General features: G+C 46.5%; 1 protein-coding gene across 6 annotated transcripts in view; it reads right to left on the reverse strand.

Annotated features, from left to right (window-relative positions):
* PROX1 (prospero homeobox 1) overlaps positions 1-13,151 on the reverse strand; it is a 52,921-nt gene that overhangs the window by 17,274 nt on the left and 22,496 nt on the right. For all 6 annotated transcript variants that reach the window (XM_074351821.1, XM_074351826.1, XM_074351824.1 and 3 more), the window contains exon 4: positions 11,962-12,156. In XM_074351821.1, the coding sequence (XP_074207922.1) occupies positions 11,962-12,156 (195 nt within the window). The remainder of the gene's footprint in view (positions 1-11,961; positions 12,157-13,151) is intronic.

Here is a 13,151-nt window from a genome sequence, read left to right on the forward strand (position 1 = left end):
ATAGATTACCTTCTATTAAAAGTCATTTTTCGTACCAGATTTCATTTTAAAATGTCAAGGTAGACTTAAAAAAGAAAAAAAAAAAAAAACCACAAGTTGCGTAAAATTACCATAAGAAAGATGAAAAATACACACCTGAATGACTTGTGTGGGGATGTGCTACCTACCACAAACTCATAAGCACAAAATCCCAGTGGAAAAAGATTTTCAAGATCCAGATGACTATCACTTGGGGAATGCTTAATTAAAGGAGAGGATGATGCTGGTTTTGCAAAAATTACCAGCCAAACCTAGTAATGAAGGTAGTTATACAATCCAAAAGCCATGAGTTCTGTCCTGAAGGAGGGGAGACGTATGTTATACGGAAGTCAATACATACGACACATGCTGACTGTCTGGGTTGAATGTGTGTGGGGACAGGTATACAGACTCCCTGTGGGTTTGCTCAGGTCCACACCATCTCCGAGAAAACCCACAGGCGTGAGAGCTTCATGGATGAATGTGCTCATTGTTTGGCTGCCCTGGCCAACACAACAAAGTGCGCAGCAAACATAATGACAATAAATTGTCTATGAATTTGAAAAATTCGTCTCTCTAATCCCAGCAAGGGAGTTGCCACATCTCCAAGGGCACTGCTGAAATATCTGCAAAGAGGGCCTGGGGAGAACACTGAAATGGGCACCCAGGAGACTTCTCCAGAGATAATTAAGCCACGGCAGAGCCACAAGGGTGGAAGTGGCTCCATGTGGCCACCACCTGTATTCCCAGGGGCTCCTTCATTACTGCTTAAAGCTCTGCATCACGCACAGGACTTCTGCAGAGAGTGCAGACAGTCTTCTAGAACCACAGATGTCTCAGAGCTAGGACAGAGCTCTGTCTTTAACCTTACCACTTTGCTGGGGGGCAAAGCAGAGCCCAGGGAGGCAGGTGATGCCCGAGGCAGACCCTCCAACCCACCCTGGCATCTCACTGCTGCCTTTCTCTGGAACCTGTGACTCCAGAAGCCCAGAGCTGCTCCAGGCTGCTGTCACCTGCATAGGCACACTTGAGGTGCGAGGAATCACTTTCTCTTTTCAAAACCAGTTTTGCATCAACTCTTTGTCCCAGTTCTGATGAGAACTCCCAGTGTGTCCTTCTGTTTGTTTTTGTTTTTTGTTTTTTCCTATTTAGGGTCAGCAGGAAATGATGCGGTGGTTGGGCGACAGACAGCGGGGACAAGGTAACTTTTATTCGGCTCTACAAATGAGTACAAGCAAATGCTTATATAGCACTGTCTTTGTGCTAATAATATTCATGTACGCTCATTGGATTCTCAAGACAACTCTATGAGGTAGGGGCTGTCACTTCCCCCATTTTACATATGAGGACACTGAGGCAGGCACAGAGAGGGTAAGACACTTGCTAAGGTTTCACTGCTGGAAAGTGGCACGATCCCAGGGGCTCTCAAGTTCTACACTTTTATTAGTCCAGGACCACCGACATTGGAAAGACTCTCCCCAAAGAATCCTCTTTTAAGATTTCAATCCTCTATATAAAATAACACCTACCTACTTCTAAGTGAGCATTTTGCTTCCTGCTTGAGAAAAATATAGAGACCAGAGTTTTCTTGCCTTAGTCAGCATTTTTATAGACTCAGACTAAGGCTGTGTCTTCATGATGGTTACCACTCCAGTGCTTTACCTACAAAAACACTAAAAACATGTGCACGGCAGAGTGGATCTGTGCGCTTTTTATTTGGTTGGATGTGCTCCCTAGACACAATCGGATTTGCCAGGATACTTGCTAAGAGTCTCATAAATTGGTCTCACAGGATCATTTTAACCAGTAAGTGCTACCGAGATGCTACTCAAGAAATCCAACTTGTGAGGACAAACTTCCAGGGCAATCAGAAAAGTCCCACTGGAGACGTATGAGGCAGAATCACCAAAACCGTGGTGTGGGCTGCCCCTTTGTCCTGTGATTGTGACTGTCCCTCAGGAAAATACGGTCCTGCCGGAAGCGCATTACGGAAGGGCAGCTAAAATGATCAGGGGCAGCCCACTTACTGTATGAGATTAGACTTTTAAAAAGGATTAGAGCTCCTTAATCTGGAGAGATGAAGATTAAGAGGGAGCAATGATCAAAGTCTATGAAATCAGAAAGGAAATGGAGAATATGGCCACAGTCCTGCTGATAAATCCCAGGACATTCTAACCAGGGCTATCCCTCTGGAGTTCCAGGGAAATCACCTTAACAGCCATAAAAAGAAGATACTATTTTCACAGCAGGCAATACATTGAGAGAATTATTATCTTGAGGAGCGGTGTACTCTGAGAATGGAGTTAGATTTGACAAAGGTTTAAATAAACCCAGGGGTGATAAAAAACCGTAATGATAATGGGAGATTAGGAATGTTATGGGGACATCCTGCGTCTTTTGAAAATGATTCAGTCAATGACAGGTACCTGCCTCTCTTGACATGCTCCCTGCCCAGGGCTCGGGGCCTACTGATCAGGCCAAACTCTTCACTTCGTCAGCTGGCTTGTTCCTAAAATTCGGGACAGGACTCAGTGATGGGGAAGCTCAGAAGCCTAGTACAAAATGGCAACTCATTCCTGGAAGGGGGTTTCCTTTCATCCTTACCAGGGTCTTTGTCCTAGGATTCTAGATTAGAATTCCGGACAACGATCTGGTCATGATTCCCATAAAAATATGAACTTACTCCTTTTGGTAGACCTTAAAACTAAAAATCTATGTTTTGTTTGATCATAGAGACATTTGAAACATCTTACGTTGCTGTAGCTGGGGGATAAATTGGTTAAACTCTCTATTGGAGAAGCTGCTCATAATATGCTAACCCAGAACAATTAATTCACATTTAAGGGGAAATTAAACATACCAATTACGTAGTACCCATCACAGCCCAAGATATTAAGCTCTAAAATTTACTGCGGTTGACATAGAAATCAGCACACCTTAACAAAAGCTGTGGCTCTGTCAAATATATAGAATAAAACTTGAGAGAAATGTTTTAGCTCTGTTTCCAAAACAGCCAAGCATTAGTCACTTTCAATATCTCATAATAGGTCATTGTTGGGGGCTGGGGGGGGGTGGTATGACAGCAGAAGGAGGGGGCAGGGGATTTTGGTAGGGGGCAGAGTGGAGACGAAGATTCCATCCAGAGAAAAGCAACCTTCAGATGACTATAACGTGCTCGGCCAGGCACGCAGAATATTTTCTGTACTCACATTTTAGACTGCTTTCTGAAAACTGGTAAAGTGTGGCAATGTGCAGAAGGCAACAAAAAAGCCAAGGAGAGGGCAGGGGCGGGGAGAGGTGGGGCTGGAGGGGAAAGGCATAAATCTAAAGGCAATATCTAATAACTCCTCATCATAACCCTAACAACCATCAAAAACTGGGGGTCATCCCTGGATATCTTTTCAAATTTCAAGTTTGAAAACGTTCGTCATCCCGTTGGGGAGCGACTCAGTCACGCTCCCTGCAGGGAAGGGAAAAGGAGGAAGGTGGTAAGGGGTGGGGACGGGGTAAGTAAAAAGGCACCTTGCTTCTCACTGTGCGCTCTCCAGGGCTTTGGGCAAGGATACTGGGACATCTGGAGTTCAGAAGTCGAGGGAAATGGGGAAGAACCAGGAAGATGAATCCTCGATCATCAGCCACACAAAAGAACGGAGCAGAAAGAAGCCTGGATTTGGGCACTCGCGTCTGGCAAGGAGGCCGCCAGCAGGGCTAATGAAGCATTTGCGGTGTGGGACGATTGCCAGCGCAACAAAGAAGATGTGCTTGGGTTCTGCAGATGTGCCAGGGCCCCCAGAGCAAAATAATGACATAATCACCATCAGTGTCACAGACCAGACTGTACACAAGGTGACAGGGGAGGGGGGGCCGTAATACACACACAGGGAGGCCTCGCCGGGGCCCACGGCGGCTGCCGCCCTCAGGCCTGGGACGCAGGCACAACTCCCTGCCTGCCTCTCTCGAGCCGAAACTCACATCCTAAAGTGAGGCTCGTTCCCACCATTGGTGCCTGCTTTTCATCCAATCCCAGATGAGGCAACAGAAATCCGAAAAGCCTCTGAGAGATGCGGACTGGGCTGGAAAAGACTGAAAAAACAGAAGGAAGGGGAGAGATGGAAGGAGCGGGTTTTGAGTCAAATTCCCCCTGCCTTCTGCTAAGTTCTGTCCTCCAACTTCCGTGAACCTGATCCCAGATGGACAAACTGAGGTCTGAATATTAGCATGGCTGTCCGTGTTTCCTGCTGCAAAGAAAACGTAAGAGATACTCTGGGGAGCCCGGTGGGGGAAGCACACACGAGCAGGGAGTGGTCCACCTCCGAGTGAGGACGAAAGCCGTGCGAAGGCCAGAGGAAGCCGCCCCCGTCCGTCTGAACGAGGTCCCTCAGCTGGCCCCTTGTCACCTGCCGTGGCCCCTGCCCCGTAAGGTGGGTGTGTTAGTACAGCTGTCTGGCTTTTAAGTGACTTTTGTCAGTTGGAAAGTGAAAGTCTGTTTGAGGAGCTGAAAGAACAATAGCCCAGAGGCCGGAAGAAGGGCCTGCCACACAAAGGACTTAGGCTCCACTAGTGTCCCTTTTCATTGCTTCTAATGAAAGATTCATAAGAATAACTTTAATTTTTTATGACCCCCTCCTTTTTGGTATGACTGTATTAGTTGTGTCAACTTCCAGATACAGGTTCTCTTTAAATACCAAAGGGTCTGTTGTGAAAGTGTCTTCAAAGAGCAGCGGGGACAGAATTGCCTCTGGCTGTCCTGTAGGCCCCGTTCTCCAGGAGACACTACTCTGAGGGACACAGAGATGTTCTCTAAGCCTGGAGGTCGCCGTGAACACCCCAGCAAAGTGATCTGAAGCCTTCCTAATGTGCTAGTTCAACTGCTCCTTGGATTCCATTTGTTGTCTTGGCTTCACTCTATTTAACAGGGACAGTACTATAATAACCATTCATCGCTCTCTTCTCCCTTTACTTTTCAAATCGCTGTCTGACAGTGCATCTTTATTTTGTGTCTCAGCCAGAAGGGCGGAGGGTGAAGGGGGAGGGTGGGGAACAGATTGTATTTGTTTTATGTCACGTTACCAAATAGCCCTGAAGATTGGCTTGAGGCAATTAGTGAAGGTGAAACAATCTTTTAAAACTGGGATAAGCTACTTTCAAGAACCAAAGTCCTGTGCTTCACCAAAAAGAATGTCTGCAGAAATCCTTGCAAATGTCCATGGAGGTAGTTAAGGGAAATGAGTGAATCATCCTTCCATGGTCTGCCCTAGGGCTGAAAAAGAACCCAAGGGTTAAAGGGAACTAAAATCCCGGGGTGGGGGTGGAGTGGGGTGAGGAAATGAGGAAATTTGATTAAAAATGTCATCTGCCACGTGAAAAGGGAACACCAACTTTTGAACGCGCTTTGGGTCCGAGAAATGAGTTTGTTTAATCTGGGCGAAATAAACAGGCTGGCTTTCAAAAGGTCGATGGAACTTCTGCAGACATTCCGTCCAGGAGGGGCCGCATACCGTGACCCCACCCCAGCTGACCGCTCCAGCCACCACCAGCAGCTCTCAGCGGAGGATTGCTCCCTTTCTCCTATTGATAACCTTTTGTGGGACGAAGAGAAAGAGGCGAGGCGAGGAGGACGGAGTGTCAGACAATGGCCATCACTCCACACTCTGTCTCTGAACTTTCCTCCTCTCTGAAGGACAATTAATTACCAAGGCCTTAGGGGTAGGTCGAAGCAAGGGACAACCCACTGCCGTCCCAGCACCGCGGCTGCCACCTCTGTGTTTGCTAAATGGCTTCGCCTGTTGGGGTACAGCCACCAAGAGAGCCAATAGATCATGGAGGGGGGGAGGTGAGGGAGGAAAGCGAAAGATTTTTTTTTGTGTGTGCGCCTGCCCTTGTATAATTCTATTCTCACTGTGAACTCATCCATACACAAAACACAAGGACAATTTTTTTTTTTTTTTTAAAGAGAGAAAAGCCACAGGGTAGGTTGCAGCAGAAACGGCCTCTCAGTGGTGTGTTAAAAAGGATGGTCTTTTCACCAAATCATTTCACAGAGGCAAAACAGACAAACACAAAGAGTTGAGACTTTTTCTCCGACATTAAATGGAGTAACTGATAAGGTCAGACATATGATACCTAAAGACATGAATCTGTGAACTCTTGAAGTCAAAGGGCCTCTCTGTGCTGAGGAACAATCTTTCAAAGGAAATAGATCATAGAACTCCACTGAATCCGCTTTAAACTTTATGAAGCAGGAGGAGAAAAAGCTCTAAGTAGGGAAGCTTGACAGAAGAGCCTTGAACTATTTTCTGAAGGAAAGATGAGACCCTCCCTAGGCTGCCACAAAACATCTTTTTTTTTCTAAAGGCTCCTCTGAACTTTGATATGTGCCAAGACACTGCCATTGAAAGCTGTATAATTATGTGCTATAGCCACTGTAGAAAATGCTTTGTTCACCCCGACAAAGGACAATAAGCAAAGTAAAGCGACATTACGCTGTATCTTTTCCTTTAAGAATGTGGAGAAAGGTCATGGAATGCTGTAACTAATAAAGCTGTGGAGTAAGGAGGTTTTAAAGTTGATCTGACTGTGCTTGAATGTAACCCAATGACAAAAAAGACACAGGGAGCTAAAAATGCAATGACATTACCAAATAGATGATAAATCAATCGGCCCGCTTCATTATACCGATCAACACCTTGAATCCCAAAAGGACAGCGGGGCAAAAATGAAGCTTCAGGCACGCGATTTTACCTCTGCCCTCCCCCCTCCCCCCGCCCCCGCAACCCCCTGTTCAGTCTTTACTGCTCCCTCCTTCAAATTCTAGGCAATCATTCTGTAGAAGGAATATGTTCCCAGACAGCCATGTGCGTACATATATTGAGAGAACATTCATTTAGTCTCTTAAAAGATCAATTTGGCTTGTCAATGGTGGGACTGGCAGGGAAGGAAATGGTAAAGGTTTCTTTTCCTCCTCGCCACCCACCAAGAGTGTGCCGTGCGATCATTTAAACGGTGCAGCGGCTCTGAGGCCAAAAGACTGCAACAGCCGTAAAAGGGTTTCACTCGTGCGCCAGTTTTCCAAATGATCACTCATATTTAAGTATCTATTTGGAGCAGAGGGAAGCGCTTCCTAAATCCACCTGTCCTCATTTTTCTGTAAAGAGATGACAAAGCGAATGAAAGACGTCCAAATGTGTTACATCTTCTTAAATGTGTGTTGTAGTCGAACGCGGGAGTGGGTTGGGAATGGGGTGGGCATGGTGGAGAGAACAGATTCAGTCCGAGTACGGGAGTGTCATGTGTTTGGGTGGGTGAGGGGGTTGGAAGTGAGGACTGCTGCCTTTTCATTTTCTAAGAGGAAAGCGAGGAAACACAGAAAGAGACCCGCAGAGGTCCCCTTCCTGCCGGTCATGTGGCACCTAGGAAAAAGCCAAACCACAGGTTCCACGATGGAGCTTCTGCCCCGTGAGTTATTAGTATCTTAGGGAATGGCACTTACAAGTCCGCTAATCAATGAATCAAGTTCTCCTTTCTATCTGTTTCTCAGCCTTCCATCCAAAGCCCTGGGTCTTAATTGAGGGCAAAGGAAGTCAGTCACTCTTTCTGGGCATTTGGACCTGGCCCACAGTGAACTGGCCAGCCACGGACGGCCTGTGCAGGACGCCTGGCTGACCACAGTGGGGGAAGACCTAGCTTGTGGAACTGGAGAGTGAGAAGGAGCGCTCAGTGCGGCCTTGCAAACGGACAGCGAGCATTGCTTTCTTTCCTGCCACAGCAGAGAGGGAAACAAAAAAACAACAATCCAATGCATAGGCCCCTCCACTCAGAAGGATCAGCCTGGGTGAAGGTGTCGACCACACCCTCTTCTCAGCCTACACGGAGACCATCCCAGACCCCCAACCTCAGGGCCGTTCTGCCTTTCTCAGTAGCCCCATATACAGTGGTCAGCCTGCTGCAGTCAAACCAGAGTGGATGTCTTCCCAGTCCTTAAGCAGTGAATTTAACCTTGGTGACTTAAATGGATTGCTTGCCTTAGTTGAGTTCTTTCCAAAAACACGCAAACCCGCCTTGCAAACTGACAGCGGAATTGGAGATTGACATTACCTTCTTTCCTGGCCACAGCTGTGAGGGCAACATGGAAGTCAAAAAATCCAACTCCTGTGCCCCTAAAGTCAGAGGTATCAGTGTGATTTAAAGACTGGGAAGGAATCCCAAGCCTTTCCCTCCCCATAAAAACCAATTCTGGAAGCTCTTCCAAGAGAATTGAGAACGAGGCATGGAAGTATATACCATAACACCTGGAAAGACAAATTGATTGTTGCCAACCTCACTAAATATGAGACGCGGGAGTGAAAGATACAGCCTGTCACTGAACACGCACACCTTCGCAGGCTCCCGTTGGGAGCGAGATGCCCGACCCCGGCCCCGTAGCCAACTTTCTTCCCTTGAGCACAAGCTGAAAGCGTGGTTCATACCCCCGCCCCCTTCAGCGCCTTCTTCCACCTCCTCTGGGTCTTCTCAAGCTCTCACCACCCCAAGTCTGAGTGCCGTGCCAAGAATCTTGGCGAGTGTGTAAACTGATACAAAAGGCAGAGCAAACTCTCCTGTCACGGAGAAGGTCCTGACTCCTGCAGGCCAGGAAACGCGGGGTCCAGGAGAGGAGAGTCAGGCCACTCCCTCTGCACTAGTGATAAACCTTCCCCATCTGCTTTCTTTTCCTGTAGGCCAGAGGTCAGCAGCCACTCTAGCCTGGAGAGCCATCAGCAGCCGGGGCTGGAGGGGGAGGGTGCTAAGCAGTGACAGAGGTGCCACCAGCAAGCTATGACAGAGAGAGATGAAGCAGAAGGCTGGAAAAAAAAGACATGGGCAGGAGGAGAGAAGGGAGGAAGGAAGAAGTGGCAGCGAAGGAGAGAAAGCATTTATTTGCCTCACTCACCCTCACACCCTGCTCTCCTCTCTGACTCCACCTTCCCAGCCCCACCCATTTAGAACTACTTTAAAACCAGCATAAAGTTTTAGACAAACTGAAGTTCTTCTTGCACTAATCTTCACATCATTATCAGTGCTCCCATTAAATAAGTTAATATTGGTAGAACTCTTAGAAGAGTGCCCAGAACATAATAAACAGTCATTTTATTGCTGCTACAAACCACTGTTGAAGTGATGGAGAAATTTTAAAATGCAGTCAAGAAGACAGTTTCCTTCTGTGGCCTGCTAATACTCAGTTGGGTTAAGATATTCCTCTGACTTGACTGGCTCTTTGAGCATCAGGTAGACACAACTTCAGAGTCACTCTACCAGGACCATCCTCTGTTGAAAAATTTCCAAAGAAACAAGGTGTACGGTTCTCTATTTTGCCATCTTCTTCTCTTGCTTGGATTAGACTACAGATTCATTTGACTTGATCTTGCAGAGGAGAAACTTAGAGGCAAAAGTCAAGCAGTGCACACAGTATCAGTGGAGGTATCCGCTTGAGGTGCTGGGTCCGCTTCTGGCTGGCAGCCACGGCCCACAGTGGGACAGCGACAATGATAAGACCAGTGGCTTTTTAAGCATCTCACTTAAGCACTGACCTCCATGCACAAAGGCACAGAAAAGAAGGATTGTCTTATCTGAAGCTTTTGTTAGTAAAGGCCCCAAACTGAGAAGCTAAATGAAAAGTTATTTCATGATGTCAGGACCCTGTGGGGCAGTGGGTGCACGTCTGTGTGTACACAGGTGCGTGTGAGCATCAGAGTGGAGGGGGCAGGGCAGAGTCCATGCTCCTGCTTCGTTCTTACTGCATTTCCAGAACAAGCCTAGTTTTTACTAAAGGAGGAATAAGGCCCAGAATAGTCCAATAACTTGTCTGAAGTCACATGAGAAGTGACAAAATTGCTCCCTGGGCCCCATACTCTTTGCGCTGAAGCGGTCTTAAAATAGACAGTGCAGATAAAGGAGAGGTGGCCTGGCTGGAAGCAGATATGGCTCACAGAGAGAGGAATATCAGATGTTAATCATATTAAAGGAGGGTTTAGATGATGCTAAATGGAGCAGTTTGTCAGGTACCTCTTGATGCCAGCCATCCCCTGTTCATTTTGGCCCTCGCATTGAGTAGGGGATTAAAATCAACCAGGTAAGGTCTTAAACCACCCTACAAAATCCTAATGGGCACTGTGAGGATTTGTTCTCTTGAGTAGGTTACTCAGCAAAAGTGCAGAAACCATCCCATGCACCTTGGGCAGTTCTTCTACGAAGCTTGGCGCCTGCTGCCAAATGAACACTGAGCATTGTGAAGTGTGACCAGGTCCCCAGCACACTGCTGAATTCTCTCAGCTGAAAGTTGACAGCAATAGACTCATCAGAAAGGGGGAAGGGGAGAAATGAAGCCTCTTAATCAGATTTCTTTAAAATGTTTAGCCATAGTCATACTCTTCAGCTTTAGAAGAAATCCACCAGTGTTCTGTCAATACAGTAAACCTCTGCTCTGTGACAACAGAGACTTTAAAAGACTGAAACAGTAAGTGCAAGAAGGAGCCTCACTTTTAATGTGTTCAGCCAAAGAAAAACTTTGCTTAGAACCCATTTGGCCAGAAAAATATATTGGTCTTGGATAGCAAAGAGAAATTGGTGGCTGGCTGTGCAACCATTCAACGCTTGAAATGGTTTTCAAGGAAAAACCATGACTTCCCTGCTGCTAAGCTTTCACATTCAGGTCTTTATAAGTCACCCAGACTGATCTGCACTGCTAATACCACTGGGAGAAGGGCCCCCAGAGAAAAAGACAAGGAGAGAGGGCAGCAGGGTCAGGTCGTTATTGACAAGCTGCCCCTCTCTCCTTCGACGTTGAGAACTTCCTGGGCGTTCTGGGGTAACTATCTATGTAAGGAAAGCAAGGATATTAACATAAGGTCCCTGTACAAGCAGATATGGGAGAAAACATTTCTACCCACAAGATAATACAAGAAAAGGACCAACTCTGTCAAGCCACAGCCTGTCTACTCTCATCATCAGGGGGTTCAGCCTGCAGAACCCTGGTCACAGTCTCACCTCTAACCGTTGTTGTCTCAGCCGGCAGGGCTCAGCAAAATGCCTTTGTGGGTACTGGGAGATTCGCTAGTGCTGTCTCATGGGGTGCCATCATGCTGCGATGAAAAATGCTTGCTAAGGCACCACATCAGCCAGCAAAGAAATGCCTTACTCACAGCCACACATCTCTCCACGCTGCACAGACACTGCTTTCTGGGGATCGTCTACACTGCTTCGTGTGTATCTAGAACACGCCTGTCGTAGACACACCAGAGTGTGTAAGGCTGTATGAACGAAGGGCAGCATGCTGGCGAAGCTGCACGTATGCAAAATGAACATACGAGGCTCTCCTCCACAAAGGGCAAAAACAGAAACGAACAAAAAAAAAGGCGTCGAGAACACTTATAATACATACTTAAGTAGATTTCCCATACCGTTTCTGCTGTAAAGGAAATGAACGCTGATTAATGTTAGAAACCGCAGAATCACTCCTCCATCAATATTTCTAGACTTTTAAGGAAAGCAACTTTTGCAGCTATCATTGAACACAGCATATGTCAGCTCAGTCCACGTGCCAGAACCTAAATATGAAAAAGGCCCATTAGGGGAGGGACCTCTTCTCTGGAAAGGGAATCACTCTGTGTGTGTTCCTCGCTGCCATTTTCCTTGGAGTCTCCAGTTCCCTCTACTGTGGCCATGTGGGTCTTCCACACAAAGCAGCAGAGCCGGGGAACAGGAGAGGAAACACAAGTGGGTCAGCTCCTAGGACTCTGTCTGGACCCCATGGGGGCTCCTCATTGCCGCCCTACCTCTTGCCCTATTTGGGGGAACGCTTCTGTGAGACACCAAGGCAAAAAACAGATCTGGGGGCATTTGTAAAGAAAGTTAATTTTTTTTTTTTTTTAACAAGAGAGGAGATGACCAAAAATAAAGATGAGTTCCTACCTCAAAGTCATTTGCTTTGTTGTAGTGCATGTTCAGAGCCCTGTACAGCTCACAGTCTCTGGTTATAGACAGCTCCTCGGTACTGGTGACCCCATCGTTGATGGCTTGACGCGCGTACTTCTCCATCTGAATGTAGTAAAACTCGCGGAAGTTGCTAAACCACTTGATGAGCTGAGAGGTAATGCATCTGTTGAACTGTTAAAATTTAAATGTTGAAAAAGAGTAAGAACGTTGCCATTTTCTTCATTCATTCTTTAAGCATTTGAAGCATCTTTAAAACTCCCCTCCCTGCCTTCCATGGAAAGGTATGTTTTTAATTCCACCAAAATGGTGACAAGAGAGGCAACAGCAATGATACACTTCTGGGATATTATTATAAAGCTTGCCAACAATGGAGGCTGCATCCCAACCCTCCACCTTTCAAATGGAAACTCACATTCTAAATCTGATTTTCCTGAAGCTGAATGTCTTCTTTGAAACATTGTTCTTCATCTTTCAGTAGAACAAATTGCATTTGTATACTTCTTATGGAAATTCGTTCAAGCCATAGAACCCTGGGAAGTTGTTACATTCGAGTGCCAGAGATGGTGAGTCACGTGACTTCACCACTAGCATGAATTTTTTTTTTAAGAGAATTTGTGTCACCACATGACAACCTCATACAATGCTGGAAAATGGCTTCTACACAAAAGGGGAAGAATCTGGCATTTGCTTATTTTTTGGTAATGGGGCATCTTCATGGCCATTGGCTATCATTCCACTTAATGTCTGCACAGGGTGCTCATGTTAGATGCCGTCTGGTCAGACCTCCATACCTGCTCATACACTTCCTACCACCAGCATTGGAGAGGACCCATGGCCCCTTCCATTGCAGTCTATGCAGTTTGGGAGGCGTGGTTAAGACACGGTCCACAGACGGCATAGACAGAATCTTTATTACATTTTTTAAATGCCAGATTACCACAACACAACATGATTAGGCTTTAAACTTTGTTTACCAAGGTTTCCCGATGACCTTTCACATGGTGATGTCTTCCTGGATTCACTGCAAATGATACCAAGCTTATTGATAGTCCTCTGCTCGTGTAAAGGACAGATGCATCTCAACTTGCCAAGTCAAAACCAATAAATCCATAGCTTTCTATCAGGCAGGCTGACAGACAACCCCCTGCCTTTTGTCATCACAGGCA

The sequence above is a fragment of the Camelus bactrianus genome, chromosome 23, assembly GCF_048773025.1.
Source record: "Camelus bactrianus isolate YW-2024 breed Bactrian camel chromosome 23, ASM4877302v1, whole genome shotgun sequence".
Classification (NCBI taxonomy): Eukaryota; Metazoa; Chordata; class Mammalia; order Artiodactyla; family Camelidae; genus Camelus; species Camelus bactrianus.